The 21740-nt window shown below is 38.4% G+C and overlaps 1 protein-coding gene across 3 annotated transcripts in view; it reads right to left on the bottom strand.

Annotated features, from left to right (window-relative positions):
- Nucleotides 1-21740, bottom strand: part of GALNTL6 (polypeptide N-acetylgalactosaminyltransferase like 6) — a 463438-nt gene that overhangs the window by 60937 nt on the left and 380761 nt on the right. For all 3 annotated transcript variants that reach the window (XM_065665243.1, XM_065665244.1, XM_065665245.1), the window contains one exon: nt 17890-18073. In XM_065665243.1, the coding sequence (XP_065521315.1) occupies nt 17890-18073 (184 nt within the window). The remainder of the gene's footprint in view (nt 1-17889; nt 18074-21740) is intronic.

The raw sequence follows: 21740 nt of genomic DNA, 5'->3' as shown, positions 1-21740 counted from the left end.
AACACCAAAAACCTTGAAAGGAAGATCATATTTAGTGCCTTCCTATTCTTCTAGGTAGCCGAGTTCCTAATACTGCTTAACACATCTAAGACTTTCTGGTACCAAAGGGAGAGACCTCACCACTCACTGACTCCTCTAATTCTCTGCAAGTTGTGTGGTCTCTTCCCCATGGAGTAGCTTTGTCCTCCTCAAACTGCTTTATTCTCTCAAATGCTAGAAAATTACACTTTTTTTTTTTTTTTTTTTTTTTTTCCCTCCTGAGTGTGGGGTCTTATATGGCTTTTGGAGATTGGTACTACAAAGCACAGGAGACAGCACTAAGTCAGTAGTGCGCCAGACAGTAGGAGTATTCTTTCCCCAACTTCATGGCAAGGAGCTGGTCATGGTCTTCCTGTGTCTCATGGCACCATATCCTCTCTCACAGAAGGAAACTGAGGTTGTATGACAGGGTCAGCTCCTGACAAGCCCATATTAATAATTTTGTTATCTTTAAGATAACTGCAAGTGGATTATTTTATATATTTTCCAATTTTTGATTCATGCTCAAATTGAGCCTTATTCACTTTTTTCTGATTAAGTAGCTTATAATAGCCTCCAAACACAGATTAAATATTCTGTAATATCTACCATCATTTCTTTCCCCTTCTTCCCTCATCCACAGTCATTCAATAAACCTGCTTCTTGCCTGTCTCAAAATTTCATAGCAAGTATATATAATCTTGTATACCACACAAATCCTCCTCCTCACTCTGATCTAAAGATCAGATTTGCAAACCACTGGGGAAATCCTTGTGTCTGCTTTACCAGATTCAGCACTCCTGGGAGCATAATGAATTTTAGGCTGGTTCTGGGACCCAGGACAGTATGGCCATTCTTTCCAGTTACACTGTACCCAGCAGTATCATTTGCACCTGCAATGATGCCCCAAATCTGCATATTTCTGAGTGCTTCAAATCAGAATTGCAGAATCACTTCAGTTTTGGAAGAACTTGGAGAAGCCACAGCCAGCACAACCTCCATCTCAAACAATGTTTCTCTGGCTCACCTCTTCTGCTTCTTGTTATTATCAGTGTGCTGACCCTACTTTCAGGGCAGGAAAGTGTGTCTACAAAGTGCAATCAGACTGACAACATCCAAGTTTCCCTCGGAGAACACCAGCTGGAGTGTCCCTGCAGCCAACTCTGACATCACTCTTGCAGGTAACTAATACGGATGGATGGCTGTTGGCTTTAAGCCTGTCCTCCAGGGTGTTTTCCTCAGTAATCAAACTTACTTCTGATAATGATGAAACATAACAAGTCTAACAACACATTTGTTTTTATACCTACATTTTTGATTCTTCTAATTTCTCTTCCATAACATTGATATTTGCATTCAGAAAACTCAAATTCAAAACATTTTCCTTGTTGAAATCAGCTTCTCTTTAAGCTTATAAAATACTTGCACAAACTTTTGCTGAGTATCTTTGTCACTTGAAATTATTCCATTAATAATAGCTTGAAATTTATCTTCATGGATCAGAAGTTCCATATTCTGAGCTGTGTTTGTTGTGGCCAGTCAACTGAGTCACCTTGTACAAAACTGCTGTCTCTCCTTGCTTCAATATGAATATACAGCTGCCCATTTGCTTGCCAATAAAGCCTGTACACAGAAAGCTGAAATACAATTTCCATGTATTTTTGAGATAATAAAGCTATGTATGCATCGACTGAAGACAAGCTGAAAGGGGTTGTAGAGCTGACACGAAATATTGGTGGATTTTATTTTTGTGTTATTTCCTTAAATTTATACACAACAGCTAAATGTCCAAAAATATTTTAGGAAATGCTTGATTTTTTAATTTTATTTTTTTTTTTAATTTTCTGCCAAAGAGCTGATGTCGTGGTTTAAGCCCAGCCGGCAACCCAGAACCACGCAGCCACCTGCTCACTCCACCCCCTCTTCCTCCCCGCCATAAAGTACAATGAAACAAGAACCTTGCTAGTTAAAGTAGTTGCATTATAAAGAAAGATAACAGCTAAAGAAAATGAGGGAAGAAGGCCCAAGGTGTTTGTAGCAAAATCTGGCCTCAAGAGTCCTCTGTGGACACTTCCATATGGTTTTAACAATTCAGCGTCATACTGTATGGGGTTCTGAATGAGACGTTTTATAGATAATTGGACAGTTGACAAATTCTTGACAAATCGAAATGCAGATAGCTGCATAAGCATATGCACTAGCAGTAACATCCAGCAACAAGAAGCACAGCCCTTTATAACCTGTATTGCTGTGGGAAAGTGCTATTTCTTTCCTCAAGACCCCGCTAATGGTTCAAAATATCAAAATGGCTCTGTCATGGCTTAAACCACGACAGACCCAAATCCAGAATATCTAATTCCTTTGAAAAGACGGGGGAGAGATATTTGTGATAGTTACACTGGATTTTGCTCTGTTCCTAGCTTTGCCACATGCCTCTCCAGTAAGTCACTTGTTCTGTGCTTCATCTATTCAATACAATACTGGTATCTTTCTACTTCAGTGGGATGCTTTATAACACATTCATTAAAGCTTGTGATGCAAACAAAAGCTTTTAAGAAAGATCTCATTTAAAGGCTCCTAGCGAAAGGTCAAATAAAAACATAATTTCTTTTCATGAAGTGCTCATAAGGAATCAACAATTTAATTTTCTCATTTCATTTCTTAAAACTGCTCCAATCCCAAGAACATGTGTGTCCATTGTTTTTCAGGGATTTCAAGGGTCCATTTAAGCCAGTGCCCATCTGACACAAATACCTGACTTCCAAAGAAAAAAACAAAAGTAGGTTCACTTGGCACTAACCAAGGGACCAGCAGCATAGCCTATTTTTCCCATATACATCAGTCACAGAAAGACAGAGGTTTGTATTCTGCATAGCTGACAGTACATTTTGCCATAGATTAGAGATGCAGGATGATTGCCAAGAAGGAGAATGTTTTTTTAAGATAAACAAGTCTATTCCGACTGAGAAGAAACCAAGTGGGAATACTGACTTACCACGAGACAAATATTAAAGCACCTAGATACCTAATCAAAAGCTTACCAAGCTCCCAGTCCCAAAATGTCACTCCTTGTTTTAGCAAAATGTAGCTTCAGCAAAAAGAGCACTAAATAAAACACTAGCTAAATAATCTTGTTATTATCTCAGTAAGAACTAAACTAATTTCAATTTCCAAGAGAGGTGAGACATGGAAAAAACCTAACTAGACCATTTAACATATGGAGAAAGGGACTGTCCTTCCATTTCTCTTAACAGTGAGGTAGATGTAGGATAGATCACATTTCGGCATTAGTTTAGGTCTATTTTTTTTACGTGTCTTGAAAGGTTTATCTTTTGTCCTGTTTCTTACAACATGAGTTTTGTTATTAACTTGACTGAGACCAGGATATCTCTTCCAGAGTTTCCCAGTCCTGCACTGCAGATTTCTTTGAACTGTAGTTGTTATTTTAAACTGCTATTCGAGTACTCATAAAGCAATGAACATATAACTGGGATCTTTCTTTTTCCCTGGTTTTAACCATTGCTTAGCTAGTTACACTCCAGAGACACTAGTTGACTTAGCAGCAGCAATGCTGAATAATTCAGAAATAAGGAATATCAAGTGTGCAGAAAGGAAAGCTGTCATGAAAATCCACAGGCGTCTGTTTTAGCTAACAAATCTGACAGCATATCAGTTGCCAGCCCTGCCTCTGGCACTGTGATGAGCTCCTACTGTTCAAGCTATTGTTATCATCTACAGGATTTCTGAGTCCCAACAAGAGAATCTCCAAACTGGTACATTCTTCAGACTGAAACACCTAACTTTGAAAAATGGGTTAAGGACACCAAAGTTTACTTTTTCCATTACTACCATATCTCCGGAAGGATGTGTATACTGCTAACATTACTCTTACAGGGACAAAAAGCAGAGAGAGGCAAAAAAAAAAAAAAAAAAAAAAAAAAAAAGCTCAGAAAGGCAGAATTCTCCAAAGTAAATATTAACAGACTCTGACCTTATGGCTAGCACCAAGTTTATTTAGACAGATAGCAAATATACAAGACACCAGAAGTCTCAAGATATATTTCAAATATCAAAATGCTAGTCATCTCACTCATGCTTCCACCTGGCAAAGTTTACTTACTAAAATCTTGCTCACCAGTAACATATACTCATTTATGGTTTTCACAACTTTCAGGATGATTAAGTGCTATAATTCTTCCCTTAAAAATGTACTGGTTTTTTCCATGTTATTACATATGCAAAGCACAGTAAGAAAATTAAATTGCAAGAATGAAATTAATGTGTTTACTTGAGCTTTTTAATAGAACAGTATCTGTGTTAAGGTTAAGTGATGCTACCAAAGAGTTCAGAGTCAAAATAGCTTTCACATCAGATTCACAAGGATTGTCTCCCCGCAAACAAATAGTAGTTTAAATGTAGAGATATTAAATATCAGTTATAGCAGGAAGGATTAAACAACTCAGCATGGTCTTCCTCCCAACATACAGAACCTATCCAAAATACTTTTCTGTTTCCAGCTTTATAAAAACTATTCCCAGTGCCATACTACTACTATCAATGATGTTGTTGCAAATAAGTAAGTAAACAAAAAAGCTATGTTCATTTCAGGCTTCATTAGAAACGGAAGTGAAAAAACATCAACACTTATTGAATGAAAATGGAGGCAAGTATTGGAAAAGCAACATCAAAGTTCTCAGGGAATCTTTCAAATACATCTCATCTTGCTGCTTTCCCATACATCTTGTGCCTGTCACCTCGTCAGAACCATGACTGGAACATTTGAACTTTTGCAAGAATAGCTGCTCCAAGTATCTGAGATACGCAAGGTCATATAGTTCAGGAATGGATGAAACAAGTATCAGATAAGCTTTGGAAAGGGCAAATGCAGCTTTAAGATCTATTAGTAGAGATCTTTGCAGCAGGTACAGATCAATAGCACTGCTGAGGATAGCATGTGGTATGATGCTGCATACAAATCTGCCCTTTTCAAAAAAGGGGAAATGAACCTAAAGTTAGAGCTGTGCCAGAACAATCAGAGGAATTATGGATCCAGTATTTTATGAGCAGAGGCTGAAGAAGGCCACTGAAATGAAGACTGAAACAGGATGTGATTTCTCTTTAGCAAGAGACTAGGGGTTATATGACGGATCAAATATTTTTAAACAACCTGTCTGCTTAGATGTGTTCACTTAATTTCCAGAAAGACCACCATTTTCAGATATCTGAGGCACCATCTCTGCTGCTAGCAAGTTGCAAGAAGCCCTCTAGCTCTGCTGGTGTTCACGGCTTTACGTGTTGAACCCCATGTTCTTCTGTTTCAGTTCTGCTCTCAGGCTATTTCATATTTTCTATTCTATCCAGAAGGTCACAACATGCAGAAATTAAAAAATTCGTTTAATAATTTTAATTAAATTTCAAAGTTTCAGGATTACTTTCTCCAAGTCAAATGAAACCATCCAAAAATCAGTTATCTTGAGAACTACAGCTATCATCTTTCTAGGTAATTAGTATTTCTGCAGGTACCTATTGTTTACAGATAGAGAGCAAAGAACCTGTCAAGTTTCTTTCAGTTACCTTCCACATTTCTGGAAAAATTCTTTTCCAGCTGGGTAACAGCTGGTTTGTTGTTGGTTTTTTATTTATTCAGGGCATGCTCCTATTTTGTGTTATTTTTGCAACTATTTGAAGTAATTGCTCAGTGCAAAAGAAAAATTAGAAGAAAGTCCATTTAGCATCTGGATTCTAGCACTGTTTAACACAAACTTCTGTAGAAAAAGGTACTTAATTCTAAATGGCTTGTATGACTTTTTTGTAGATCCACCTGATGTCTCTGTAAAACCAACAGTATGTGTGTGAGAGAGTTACTATTACTCCACTCCAGCATCAGATTTCTAGTTTCACCATGCCTTGTACTGTGTTTGTTCTTTATATGACTACTAGAGAGATTGTGTGATTACTATTCCTCACAAAGGTTAAGATTTTACTAATGTATCTTTAGTAGAAAGCTTTCTGTAGCTAGAAACTTACTAATTAAGGAGAAATTAAGTAAAAATGCTAGTCAAAAGATATTAAGATGCAGGTAGACAGGACATGATATCATCTCTCACAAATGAATGCCCCACCATAAAGAATGAGAAAGCAAAATCTTTGGAGCTGTAATTTTGTGTCTATTTGATGTTTTTCCCTTCTCCCTGGGGAAATCAGGAAGAGGTTGTAGTGTCTAAAAGACAACAGAAGCATGACAGATTCCATCTGTGGTTGAGAGGAGATGACATCCTGACTTGTGAGGAAAAACAGTAGGGGCAGCTGAGATTCTGTAACCATGAAGGGACAAGGGCTACAGGAAAATAAGTTCCAGGATTGCATTTGCCCTTTTCACAGCTGCCATCACACTGGAGAGTCATTGTCTATGATCATCATTTTTAAAAAACAGCATTTCTCTTTCTCTACCGTTACCAATGGATGAAATCTATCCTGACAGAAATTTTCATTATCAGTTCACTTTGATTTTGAACTCCTCGTTACCAAATTTCAGCCTTTTCTCTTTGCTAATCTCTAAACTGCTACTGGGATTTTTGTGTGTTCCCTGCCCTCCTTTTTCTTTTTCCTGCTGGATGCCAACACTGACAATCACCCAATGGGGTCAGTTGTCAGAGTCCTTTTCTAGAACAGATTGTTCTGTTTGTTTTTCTTTTTTTTTTTGTAATTAATTTCCTGTAGTGATATCATTATTGCTATTAAGCTTTCCTGAGTTAACAGAAATCTTTCTACAGGTCTACTGCACACTTGACTCTCAGATGTGCTCATGCATTCTCAATGAAGGGATCTCCAGGTGATTTTAAATACATTTTTTTTTTTGACTGAAAAATCTTGTTATATTTTCTTTATGAAGACATAGGCTAATATTCATAGGTCAAGGACTACGAAGTCAATGGCTTTATTACATACGTGGCCAAGGAACTCTGAACAAACTTCCCCTGAAAATCGTGCCTGTAAATGATTTTAATATAAGAGCTTTTACAGGTAAAACACTACTTCGACTTCATTTAAACTACCATTTGAATGGAACTTTGCCCTATTAGCCAGTAGGTGGAGATGTAAGTCCAGTAATTACTGCAGAAACCAGCTCTTGATCCAATTGAAGGTTTGTATAATACAATTTAACCGAGGTTAGATTTCTTAATAAGCATTAGATGAGACAGATGAAATCTGTCTGTAGATAAGGCCCATCTATCAGCCTTCCGTGACACAGATATTCTTGCAGCCTATGGTCAGCTGTGCCTGCTGAGCTTAGAAAGCTTTCATATCCCACGAGCTAGTAAGGAAAATAAAAAGGCAAAAAATGAAAAGGCAATCAAAAGACATATTTTCTATTGCACTTGATCACGTGTTTTAATATTTTAAAATACCTGAACATGTGTTAAGTATTCTAGAAAAGCTTGATCAGCATTCTGTTATACCACATTAAAAAAATAAAAAGGCAGTATAAAAATTGCATAGTCTCAGTCATCCTAACACCAACATTTTGAAAAGTTTTGAGTCCTTCCATGTCTACAGAAATTATGAGCATGTTATTACCTTCCACTAGATATATGAATGTTCTTAAATTATTACCAGTTCCACTGAGACAGTCAAAATACTCTGTTTTAGTATTAAAGATTTATGAATCTATTAAATTATCATTATAGGAATTCAATAGTGGAAATTGGTTGCAGTATCTTGTGATTTACAAAAACCTCAGAAATGGAAACGCAATTACAGTAATACAAGATAAAATGCAAATATTAAAGCAGTATAGTTGTACATTTATAATAATTTCATTTTGGTTATGCTGTTTGATTTAAAGTCAAATGAGAACACCCCTGAAACAACAGGGCCCATCTGAATTAGCTACATTGACTAGTTATATATATTGTAACTACCACTAACAAAGGACTATTCTTCTTCTCTGAGTGCCCTTTGCGCAAGTCAGGAACAAAGACTGTGCTTCCAACAGTTTTGCTGTTTAACCTGTCATTCTGTCGAAAAGAATCACTACAAAATGGGCTAAGCATCAAAACCTACTGCAAAGCAGTGAGCTGGGGTTTTGAAACATTTCCTGTGGGTGAGAACTAAGGGAGTTTGCTTTCCTTCAGTGCCTTCTGGGAGTCTTGAAACCACTACCCTCAGGTCCCTGGGCAGTGGTCTGCAAATACTGCTCGAAACTACTTTTTCCCCCACCGTTTATCTTCACCTCAGGTACTCTGAGAGGTCCTTTGCATGGTCACAATGGTCTGAAAGGGAAAATGTTGTTACTGTTCTCCCACTGCGCTCCTGGCTTATCACCATCTCTTGCACTTCCAATTCACTGCATGTCCACAGGTCATTTGTACTCATGGGAAAACAGAGTGGTTATTTCTCCTAGCACAGAAAAGCCAGGGATGTTCTGCAGAATAGCTAAACTTTCTGCTGGATAACCAGTATCCTCAATCCTTGCAGGCACCTCATTCTCTGCAGGGGGCAAATGGACTTGTGTAACTTAAAGCCTACAGCCCCTCTCCAGCACTGAAAATAACACTGACACATTAACTTAACGACAGAAAACATCAGAGGGGTTGATTTTCCAAATAATTCACCTGAAGAGACAGCTGTCATCCCCCAAAGGAAATGGGTGTTTTTAGAAATGAACAAAGGTGATATATGACTCTTCTTCCCTAGTAAAGGACACTACCTTGGCACTTCACTGAAAAACAAATGTCAACTGTTTTGAGCCTTATTTGTTCCTGCTCTCTCAGATATGCACAGCATCTTATAAACTAACACAGCAAAATTTGGAGTGTTTAGCATGATTTTCACCCGCACAAGTTGCTGGAGGCATTTGCCTTTGCCTCTTGACAAAACTTGTCTTCCAGCTAGAATGGTGATATTTTGGTTAATTACATGAAAAGAAAACAGATGCTAGTGTGTCTGGGGACAATTTAGAATGTGATCTTGAATGTCTTATTTCTAAAGTCCTCATCACATCAATACCTATAGTGAACTCCCCATATAATTTAAACAAAATTGGTATTAGCTCTCTTTTTCTCATTCAGGTTCTTAGATCTGATTCACAGCTAACTTTCAGGGTTACTACAGAAATACGGAAGAGAAATAATTGCTGTCAGAGAGATGCAAAAACTGCTGATAGCCATCATTAAAAAGCAATCACTTATTACCCAACATCAGAACGGAAATTTTCTTGAAAGCGTATCTGCAAACACTGTCCTGCATCTGACTCAGTTCAGTGTTGCATTAAAACCCTACATGGTGCAACTCAGCAGCGCTACTCCATGGAGCTTTAAACAGGGCTTTGTAAATAACTGTATTGGTTTGGAACATGTGCCCATGAGGTCTTAGACCTTGGTGTCAGGTTTGGAAGGGACCTGGAGAGACAGCTGCCATTATGCTATAAGTTCAATGCCATCCAGAACATGTGGAGGAAGTCTTGTGTACCATTTTATAAAGGTTTCCTTGGCAGAAAGCAAGTCTTCCACATCTGACAAAATTTCCAGGGCCACAGAACTAGTACATGCTGCATTTTTGGCTGAGAAATTGGAGGAACCACTGGATGCATTGTTTGAAAGCCAGAGACTTTGCATATCTTGGTTTCTGGCATGGACCAAACAGACATTTCTACAAATCAGAATTTAGAACAGAGTTTGCCATTTGCATGAACCTCAAATAGAGCTCAAACATTGCAATAGGCTGTAAAAAATGAGTGATTAATCAGAATGCAAAAACCTTAGCAAACTGGAGAAGTGAAGGCAAAAAAAGATAAAAATCAAAATGTTCTCCTACAAATATCATGCTGATCTAGGGATAATGAAGACAGATCACCTTTTTGGACACTGCACTCCAAATAGATATGAAGAAAAATACCTTGCCTTCAGACATACAAAATCTGAATTACAAGATGGGAATGATGAACACTTGGCTAGATACCAGTTCTGCAGAAACTGATGTAGAGGTTTCACCACAGCACAAGCCTGGCATAAATCAACAATGTCAAGGAAACGTAAAAAGGAACACAGTCTCTGAGACAGACAACATCACCTGCTTATTCTACTAGGCAATGGTAACGCTTTGGCAGTATCTGCTTTCAGTATGGAAAAAATCCCGAGGAGAGCCAAGAATAATCAGAGATCTAGAAAACATGACTTACTGAGACTGAAAAAAATAAATATAAATGACTTGAACAATGAACTGATCTGACATGAATCCTCAATTATTTAAAAGGTCTTCTCCAAGTGTACAGTGTATATGACAAAATATATGGGGGTTAAAGCTGTGGCAAGAAAGTTTCTGGTTAGATATTATAACAGTACTGAAACACTAGCTATACATAAATTTCTTCCCAGCCCCATTTTTTTTGTGCTTCCAGCACAAACTGCATTGGCAGCTTAATTTCTTCAGAGTGGAAGCCAGAAAAACCTCTTCAGGGCTAAGGGAGTCCTATGCCAAGATAGCTGGACAGTCACTATTATTCTATGTGGACAAAAAAATCAGAAAGTATGTATCGGCAAGTGAAGATGCTTCTGTGCCATACTTAGTTGGTCACTGCCTCTGAAAAAAGAGCCATGGGCACTGGAGAGGAAAGGAAGTAAAGCATTGTGATACTGTGGAGTATCTGACAGACCCTATAGAGTAAGGGAAGATGACACACACACATAGACCCCCAAGCCCAACTGCTCATACTGGACAGAAGTTAAAGAGTATCAGTTAATATGAGGCAATGAGCGTGTATGGAACATACATCAATGCACAGATTTGGAAGAGGTTTGGCACAGAGGAGTCTGACAAAATTAGTCAGTTTAGACTTTGCTCTCTCTGTTCGAAGCAAGCGTGGCACTAGATCGAGTCCTTAGATAGAAATTGGTCTTAGATAGAAATTCTTTAATAAAAACCCACAACAACAAATAGAAATGGAAGTGGATGCATAGGTCACTCCTAACTTTATGCAGGCAAACACTACAAAAATGAGTCTTGGTTTTCCATTTCTTAGTACCAATAGGTGTCACCAAATCCTGCATGAAAGTTCTAGAGCAAATGGCTTGAAAATACACAATTAAGAACAGAAATAATTATTTTAAAAGAGTGATTTCCTTTTTTTTTTTTTCTTAGGAAAATTGTTTGGACATGATTTTATAATTTTGAATGCCAAGTCATCTGTATCAATAGCATGTTGATAGCGTTAAATAGCTCACATGTATGCACTGAGCAGCATCTTTCTGTGTTCTTCTTGGCCACCCTCTCAGTCTTTTATTTATGTAAAGAAATATTAAATTCATGTCCAGAAACGACTTAGTTTTCTAATTATTGGTAGTTATGGTGACCCACTCTCTGAATTTGCCTCAGCATATGTGCATATAGACTGTCAAGCTCTAAAGTTAATACTTGTTTTAAGTAGCAGTCTAACAGCTCTAGAAACTCTACATTCAAGGTGAATTATGAACATTTTGAACAAAATTAGTTCCTTTTCATCTTGGAAGGCAAAAGTCACTAGTAACATTGAAGTGTTGTGTATCAAACCTGAATCTACCCATTTCAACTACTATGTAGGACTCGAATAATCCCTTAAGTGACTCTTGTGAGGTTCAAAAAACTATACCAGCAATAGTTTTTTATCCTTGGTTGTTTGTTTTTTAATGATTTTTAAATTTTACTCTGATGGATTACACTCTCTGTAGAGTTCTCACTTCTGAACTGGCCTTCAGAGAAAATGTACTGGTTGTACAGAACCTCTACACTGAATATGCATGTCTTCACTGTGCTAGTGCTACGGGTGGATGGTAGTTTGTAAAAGCTATTGTTATCTCCACTATTGTTATCTCCACTAACAGTCTTCTACAGACCACAGCTTGTAAAAACAATAAATCAAGACCTTAAATTACACAAACTCACACTGTTTGGAGACTGCTTCTCTGCAGGATAATGTCTTCATATCAAACATTCCTGTAGCACAGTTCAAAACAGTAGATTATACTTCGGCTTTATAAAAATAGACGATTGTTTCTGGTTGCGAGAGGTTTTATGAATATGTTTATAGGCAGAAATCAGCCATAAAAGACAGACTATAAAGCTCTGGGAGCTATAGAACAGAAATCATTGTCCAAAGTACTTTCTAAACTTTGGAAAATGATAATAAAATTGTAAAAGTGCTTGTCAGATTTGAAATGTAGTCTTAGCAAAGACTTTCCTTGCACAACATGTTGTAAAATGTACATATAAGGACTGAAAGAAAGGAACAGCAGAAAGAGATTGTTTCTGAGAGTATGTCAATTCAAATAAAAGAGCATGCTTACAACAGCTTGCATAATAATAATATGATTTTACATATGTAATTCAACAAAAAGGGCCACGTAATCTTCCTGGTTTCTTTAAGGTCACACATTACATCCAAGTTGGAGAGTCTGTGATGAAAGGGAAGATAAAAATGTATTGATTGCCTCATTTTATCCCCTAAGCATGTCTGAAATTTTACCAGAAAGTACATCCATAAACCATAAGCGGCCCCTATAACTGTGAGACCTCAATCCTATAACCTTTGCCAGACTCATACGCAAAGTAGATTTGCAATGGTGGAATGATTCCTTATTTTATAAATAGGAAACTGAGTACAGGAACTAAAATGCCTCATCAAAGTTGCTTCTACTTCCTCAGCTAACCCAGTATTTGTCAAACTACTGTCCTGATCCTTTGCTAGAATAATATGATTCTTCAGCTTTGTCTCCCTTCAGTGACATCTGGAGATGACAGCTTTACATCAGAAGGCAAACAAAGAACTCTTAGAGAGTAAGGAGCGGTCATAAGCCAAAAAAACTAACTTTCCCAAATAGGCGCTAGAAGTCTTGGCATCCAGTAAACAGCACAACACTTCTCTCATCAGTTACACTTTCCATCTTGAGTTGCAATTCAATAGCAAAGCTGTTAGATCTCGGCTGCACCTTCCCCTCTCTCCTGAATCATAACGTTACCCCAGCATAAAACTGCACCAAGGAGCTGTGCAGCCCTTTCCTACCCTACTTGATTGGTGCTACATTAACTCTCTCCATTATTTGGTGGGGTTTTGTTTTTCTTGGATTTTTCATTTATTTATTTATTTATTTATTTTTTACAAAGAGTTTTTTCAGTTGAATTGTTTATGCTTTTGTGCCTAGTTAGGTTCACTGCTGCTGGCATGGATGGACACCGATGCCCATTTTCAGATCAGGCATGTGATAACATGAATTGATGTAATCTAAGTGCTGCCAGGAAGTAAAGGGCAGTCATCCCCAGCAGGCCTGAGCATATCAAACCTCTGTTTTAAACTTCCACAGAGCTTTTAGCCCAGACAGGCTATTAAATCATACAAACTGACATGCTGTATATCACAGTCCATTATAGTAACAAGGTTACCCTATTAGTTTAAGCGGCAATCGCTTGGGTTAGGCAAATTCCTCCAGAGACTAAAGTGGTTGCACCATAGAAAGAAACAGCCACACAAGAGCACGCTCTTATATCCTAAATCTACATGTCCCATAAGGGCACGCTTTCAAATCTTTGTCATGATAAAGAAACAAACCAGTGAGAGACAATAAGCTAAGGTCATCCTTGCCACAAAGGAGGTAAACATCTCTGGTCCTCCCAGTTTATAGATGAGAAGATAATTTCCCAAGTCACCTCAAATTCTGCTGAATAATCATTGACCCTGGATCTAGACCGTAAGCATCATCATGACATGGTGATAATTGCCTGACAATTTCCCAAAATACATCAGAACACCAATTTGCTCTGTGTCTTTTATACAACCCTGAATGCATCAGAGGAAAATAGCATGAAGCCCCTTCATAATATATTGGGGCAGTTGTACATGAATCTCAGGAGAAAAATCACTACAGCCAATTGTCATGAGCTGCAAAAGTGGCATGTCAGTTGAATGCAATAGAGAACTTCTGCTGTTTCTATGGCACATGAAAAAGGGAAATTGACAAGGAGTTCACAGATTTAGCCTCTGGATGGGAAGGCAACATTTTATAGGGGTGAAGTCCAACTTCCATGCTTCTAAGGACTCAATGCGTCCTTAAAAAACAGCAACACAGATCTTTGAGAAAAACAATCTTAAAGGCTACTCTATATCTATTTATGCAATAGTTGCTAAACTTTCTTACACACCACAAAGAGCACAGAAAAACAGCCAGTAATTCACACAGGAGCTTCAATTAAAACCATGTTTTATAGTTTGGTTCAAGCAAAACCTATGGAAAACTTGGAGTGGCCAGTAACATACTACATGTGAACCAAACTGATACATTTTGGAGATAAATGCAGCCTAATCCTAATGTCATTATAAATTTGTCATCTGTTTCCCAGGCTGGCGCATCTGTACCACAATTTGACACTGGGTAGGCTGGAAGCAGTACAGTCCTAAAGTCATAAACATCAAGCCAAATCATGGTGTAAAGCTACTTGTGAACAGCTGTAGTTGCCTGAGGATGGGTGTGGGTGTACATCAGGAAAAGCTGAGATCTGAAATGAAACTTCAAGTTCTATCACAGCAAAGGGTGGAGATGGTGCTTGAGTGGCGCTGTAATGTATGAACAATAAACCATGCTCAGTCTCACACCACAAATGGATGAGAATGTCTAGATTCTTCACATGAGGCATTTTGAACTGGAAGATTGTGTCCAGGTAGACAGCATTAAGTAGGAGAGTACCTGTCAAACACTAACCAAAGTGCAGTACATTAAAAAAAAAAATACAATAGAAGCAGGGAAAAAGTAATTCTAGAAACACTGCCACAGCTGGCACTGGAGCTCGGTTAGCTCCATGATACTGTCGCATCAAAAGCCTATCTGACAACACTTCAGTTTCTTGTGTCAAAAGCAAACAGCTGATGTTTGCTACAGCAGTATTTACCATAGTATGGTTAGGGTTGGAAAGGACCCTAAGATCATCTAGTTACAAACCCCCTGCCATGGGCAGGGACTCCTCACACTAGACCAGGTTGCTCATGGCTCTGTCCAACCTGGCCTTGAACTCTGCCAATGATGGGCATTCACAACTTCTTTGGGCAACCTCTTCCAGTGCCTCACCACCCTCACAGTAAAGAACTTCTTCCTTATATCTAACCTGAACTTCCCCTAATGAACAGTCCCTCCCCAGCATCCTTGTAGGCCCCCTTCAGATACTGGAAGGCTGCTATGAGGTCTCCACGCAGCCTTCTCTTCTGAGCCTGTCTTCATACAGAAGGTGCTCCAGCCCCCTTATCATCCTCATGGCCCTCCTGTGGACTTGCTCCAACAGCTCCATGTCCTCCTTCTGTTGGGGACACCAGAACTGTACCCAGTACTCCAAGTGGGATCTCATGAGTTCAGACAGAAAGCCATATATCATTCAGATAATATAATTCAGACAATATAATGACTGGTCTTAGGTCTTCCATCGTTTGATCTGGTTTTATGTACATCAGTTCTTAGGCTAATGTGATCTTTTCTGCTTAGCACATGTACTGAGTTGGCACTTTAAGCCAGGGAAAAAGCTCATCAGCACAATTTTTGGATCACGTACCTATTATTTGCTGGTGTTTTACTAAAAATGCTGGCAGTTTTCCAGTTCATTAAGGATCAGCTCAAAACTGATGCTGCTGGCAAGAAATAAAGCTATTAGGATACCAATAGTAAAATATTTAACCTAAATAAATAAGAAAACCCCAACCCTACTGCTTACAAAAAAAAAAAAAATAACATAATGACTGTGGTGCTAGCTGAAGCCATTTCTAGTTTTAGCGTATATGCACAGGAAAATTGTTCTGTCTCTTAAATTCTATAGAACTTGTCTTGGTCAATTAAATTGCTGATATCTAAAACTGTTTGTAATTTTTACCATACTTCTTGTAAGCAGGTATTAAAAGCTCAACGTGTCAACAGAGAGGGCCCTAGGAGAAAAGCAGTACTGACTCTGAATTAGAAAATAATTCCTCCCCTAAGCAAAATTCATACTGATTATTTAAAACACATCTAAACCCTCACCATTATAGGCAGAGGGTACTTTTGAGCAAAGTTATTGTCCTAGCTCCACCAGCCTTCAATCATGCTGCCATGTGTGGGGTTTGACATAGTGATTCATGTGCAATGCTGCTTTTCCACCTGCATTAGTCTGATGCAGATACTGTCATGGGGAAAACAAAGGAAAACTCTCACTGATTTGTGTAAGAACTAGGAAGCCTTTTTACCTCTCTGGGGAAACAAGAACTCAGATTACATGAGACTACAGGTCGCATTGTTCTTTATGTTACTCCTTGTGAAGCCATTTATGTGTCTTACGAATGCAGGCACGGCGAGATGAGCATCACCTGCTGCCAGGTTGATCGTAGCAACAGTTCATGCAAAACCACCACATCTGTTCTGTACTGCACAAAGCCATGTCTGTTCTAGGAAGTGTCCTACAAATGCATACTCTTCTGTCCTCTCTTGTCTTTGAAAGAAGCATACAACAAACTGTAAATGGGTGAAATAGTAGATAAGTAACCCTTGCAATATAGGAGTTTTACTCATATACAAACTTTGAATGCTGAACCGAATTACATGATATGCTAGGTGGCTTTCAGTAAGTAGAAAGAAATTACAGCTACTCAGAAGACCAGGAAGACTTGTGGAAGAGAAATGGAGGTTCTAGATGCTCTGGAGTGCTATGTGATTGCATTAACTGCATCTATGATGTAGAGTGGTCACATTGGCAGCTGATGGAAAGTATTTCATCAGGACTTACACTAATGCAAGATGAAGACTGACGAGTCTAGATGGAGATAAGTAAAAAGGAACAAGCAGAATAATGAAGATAAGTAAAAAGGAACAAGCAGAATAATGAAAATAAGCCCACTGAATGCCACAATTACCTATTTCTCCCTATACCCATCTAGTCATTCCCTGGACATAAGGGTCAATTTCTGCATGAATTGGATCCATTACTTCAAAATAGAGAAGAGTCTTGGTCAGAGACAGAAGTTTTCTGTTGCTATTGTTCCCAGGTTTTGTTTTGGGGAGGGGAAAATGCTGAGTTTTAAACTGCCAAAACCTGCAGCGAGTTTCAGCCAGAGCTAATGACAGCATCAGAGACAGTCCTGCTGCCAGTCCTGCAAGGATCCAAGCTCTGTGACAGCCCTGGAGACTGTCACATTGAATCATGCCTGTCTGTCTGTCCTCTCTGCTAATGAGGATTAATCCTAGCTGATCCTTACATGAGAATAATTAAAAAAAACCATCTACTTTTGTGAAACGTAGATGATCATTCCTGTGAAAAAGCTTATGTATACAATACTGGCTGGCTTATAACAATTTATTTACAAATCAGCTTGACACTGCTCAGGTTTGACAGCTCTGTTTAAGTTATAGCAATACATATAGAGTAGCAATATCACAAGTCATAAACAAAGCATCTGCTGGCAGAATGTGGACTCAGCTATTGATGCATGCATTGCATCAATCTCCAGCAAATAAAACATTAAACTAAAGTCTGTTCAGTGCTCTGTGGAATAAACAGAGTAACTGCAGTCACATTCACTCCTTGTCCAATGGCAATAATTTCTCTTAACTACCAGTATGTGCCCCTTTCTTTAACGTATGACCACTGGGCCAGAAAAGATGTGGAAGGTTTGTATTTCCAGGCACAGCTTGTGAATCCTGCAAAACATTACCCTGATCTTTCTGCTAGATTTGGGGTTTCATAAATATGTACAGAAGTTGTTTGCTTCTATGACCTTCCATTAGTATGGAGTGGCCCCCACATGGAAATTTCTGGGCTTGGATACTTCTGCTACTGTTGCCTTCTTTGCTTGTTCTGCTTCATGTTCCCACTCTCCCCTTTATCACTACTTACTCAAAGGGGTCGCTGGGATCAGCTCTCTGGAGCTCTGGAGGAATCGGTATTCTTTTGTAGTACATTTCCCAGTCAAAAGCTCCTCGCATGGCATCCCCCGCCTGTGCCTCGTAGCCAAAGTGATTGTGGTCAATGACATCGATCATAGGACACACGATGGTTTTGTGGTTTAGTGCAATCTGGTCTGAAAAATGAAAGTAGAAAATAGGAAACGGCATGTCCAGTCAAGCCATCTATCATATTACTGCAAAGTGAATCCCACAGGTTTTTCTGATGTTTGAAGATTGCTTGCTTTGTTCCCTGTGGCCCCCAAATAATTTCATTTTTCAAATCTGTATCAAACCTTTATCTAAAGTGGACTTAATGCAGTTGGGCAATGATTAGAAGCATTTACAGTTCTTTAAAGGGAGGCATATCCCTGTGAGACCCACAGGAGTCCAGTCATCTATATCTCTGTCACTTTGCTACTCTGAGCTGTCCCCAATCTGTCAGCTATGGAACAAGCCAGCAAGCAAAATGTAAAAATACTCCTTCAGATGTGGGGAGTGTGCATGGCAAGCTCCCATGAGAGAGATTTGTGTTCCTAAATGTGAATCTCAGCCCTTGCAACCATTCAGCTGCTGTTCCTGTGGCGCTAGTGTGCATCAACTTTGAGATCAAAAGCTACAAATTAAAGGCAAACTCCAACATGAACAAAATAGGGCTTGCGTCCTATTTGTTTTGTACTAGTCTTTGAGATATAAAGAAGGCCCCACAGTGTTGCTCTTACTCATTTATTTTCCAAAGAAACGAATTTCTTTTTGCTTTTTTGGAAAAAAATAAGAGAAGTGCGAAGCTAAATCAAATTCCCACGTCTGGTGTAAGGGCAGGGTGAGCCTGAGTCTGCTTTGGTAATTCCTGCTGCTTAATCCCACACAGCTCCTCAGAAAAGAAACAAAAGTAAAGAAGACATTCCAACTGCAAGAATAAGCAGAAAAATAATGGTTTGAAATTAGGAAGTACAGGGAAAATCTGTACTGTAGAAAACCTATCTGTGAACTCTTGAGGAAACAAAATCTTAAAATTCCAAGTATAATAAAGCTTTTTCTCTGAATGATAGCCTAGTTTCTTGCATTGTAGGGAGTATGGGGAAAACTTCTTTTGTTTTTAAGGATTAGATTTCACTGGTGCTTGATAATACCCCAAAAAAATAATCAGGGGGCTGAGTGTGGAACGAACACTTAGATAGGAAGGCAGGTAATCATAGTGTAAGGATTAGCAATACAGACTCTGCTTCTGTGCTTCTGAAGGATTAAAATTAAGAAAAAAGATTATTTCAGTGAAACATCTGTAGTTTTCATATTTATTCTCAGTTGCTGTTTATAGACTGTCCAGATGGGGGAAGAACGCCGACTGCTAGTGAGAAATTACTGTGCCTGGAAATTCAGCAGGTTTTTATATTCTTATCCTTTAATAGTGAAATAAATTTAAAGCACAGGCTCTCACAAAATTATAGGAAACTCATCTCAGACATAATGGCTGCATTACTGTTGCTATTGCCAAATATAATTTCATTCACTGGTATACTGTGTAGTGCTATCTGTAATCATTATGTAAAGCCATTTTTACATAACCTCTTTCATGTGATGGTCCCTCTAATAGTTATAATAATCTGTCTCTGATCCCTCCTTTCTAAATTGATTGGAGGAGCAAAACTAAATGGGATTGATTTGGCTGGAGCAGGTCAAAGGAAGACTCATAATACATTAGCATCATTCTCCTGATCTTTAAAAGCTGTAGCCTTAAATAGACTGAAGGATTGGAACTCTGTAAGTCACACACAGAAATGGCCATGGAGAAAATTATTTGAGGAATGACCAAACTCAATCCCAGCCTTCATTTATACAACTCTGCAACAATTTTGCAAGTAAGACGATGCTTACCTGCCTGTTCTTGTGTGTTTCCGCAGAACCTACTTCTCAGCCCACAGAATGTTTTAGAGAAGACGAGGAACCTCAGAAATATCTTAACTTTTGAAGAAACCAGAGTGTTTGTAGTTGTGCGCAACAAAGGCAGCAAATCAAACTTACAGCCTAAATGTTTCTTTCAGTATGCCTAAATTTATTAATTTTGCATACATACTTCTTAGGCTTAAATGTAAGCCCAATATGAATTTAGGAAACAGAAAAAAGGGCTGTAGGGCTACCTTACATTTCACAAGAGTGCTGGTACCATAGCTTAACAGATGTGAAAATGCTGCTGCCTTTGCCAGCCACTGCTCTTTATTCCACCTGCTCCTCTGCAAGAAGCTGAAAGCCATAGCTGAAATACTTTACAGTATTTCTTTTCCGCTGCATTTACTCATCATCCTGTTATGCATTCCTATGTCCTGAATTCCTATGTTCTGAAAATTTCTGTGTATTATTTCAAAGCATATATGCTGCAGTTAAAGGGAAGAACAGAAAGATAAGCATCACCATACACGTAAAATTTTTGCAGATTTGAGGGAAATCCTAGGAACAAGAGGGAACATCATTGCACAGAGCTTCCTCCCTTGCAGTTTTAAGCAATATATACATATATATTTGAATTCAGCACTTATAGTATCAAGCAGAGTGTGTATATGTGGCAATAAACAGAAGTTTTCAATACTGGTTAAGTCAGTATCTCAAAAACCTAGGTTTTACCTTTACGAGAAAGATGCACCCCTTTAATTTCATTTGCTGGTTTCAAATTGGCCTGGTTAAAGCAACAATGCCACATTGCAAACACTGTTATTTTCCTAACTGAATATGTTGTTACAGATGGTGACAACATTTGAATGGCTCAGCAAATTATCTCATTATCTGAGTTGTCATAAGTACTTGTACTCTTAGTATCCCCACTGGCAAGTGATGCATTATATAATGTTGTGGAGATGGTCGGCTATAGCTAGCAGGTATCTTGATAACTTGCTAAGCATAATCTAATAATGATATAGTTTTAAGTCTAGGTCAGAAAAAAAATCTATTTTAACAAAACTAGTTCTGGTAGCATATGACATTACTAATCTATCTGTTGTCCATCTCCCCTCTTACTGCTCCTACAGCAACATCAGCAGAAAGAAAGAAATGCCTTCATCTTTCAGCTGGTTTGCTGCTCAAGTTTCTTACCTGCAGTAGCAGTGATTTTACACTACACCAGCTGGAGCCCAAATCACATCTTTCCTTCTGCTGACTATATACTATTGAGGAGTGATGACAAACAGCTGTGTTTGCCAACATTTTTACATGACCACAGCTACCTGCTCAGTGAATATCAGGCTAAACTCTCTGAGATCTGAAAGTTGTTTTTCTCAGTTTAGAATCACATTTAAGCTAAAAAAATAAACTAAATAAAGCTTAAAGAAAATAAAGAAAAACCATGTTGCACCTGTTTTTAAGAAAACAAAACGAAGGACTGTAACTGAAACCAGCTGTGGCTCAGCACCACAAAGCTATTTAGATACCTAACAAGTACTAAAATAACTGTCTTCCTGACAGTCAATTCTGAAAATGTAAGTTAGGTGACTAAATAACTTTGAGAACTGTTTTTATGTGATTGCTCTTGCTTTTCTCAGTACCTCCTAGTCCTCTAACTTTCAAGGTCTCATTTTGAACAAAACCTGGTTTGGAACAGTGGAAACCACTGCACCTCTTCAGAGGCAACTCCAGAGCAGGGCTGAACTGCCCTCCTGTTGAGGACTTCTTACTACACATGACAGATAAATCAGAGCTAAAATAAGGCAGCTTCAAAGCAATAAATACACAATATATCCTCTGTTGTGGTTTCCTTGAATGACATTCAGTCACATGCAGCACTGAATGAATCACAAGATAGATCTTTGGATAAAC

The sequence above is a fragment of the Lathamus discolor genome, chromosome 1 (genome assembly GCF_037157495.1).
Source record: "Lathamus discolor isolate bLatDis1 chromosome 1, bLatDis1.hap1, whole genome shotgun sequence".
NCBI classification, from domain to species: domain Eukaryota; kingdom Metazoa; phylum Chordata; class Aves; order Psittaciformes; family Psittacidae; genus Lathamus; species Lathamus discolor.
Note: the sequence above shows the minus strand (reverse complement) of the source record. Positions and strands in the feature narration are given on the sequence as shown.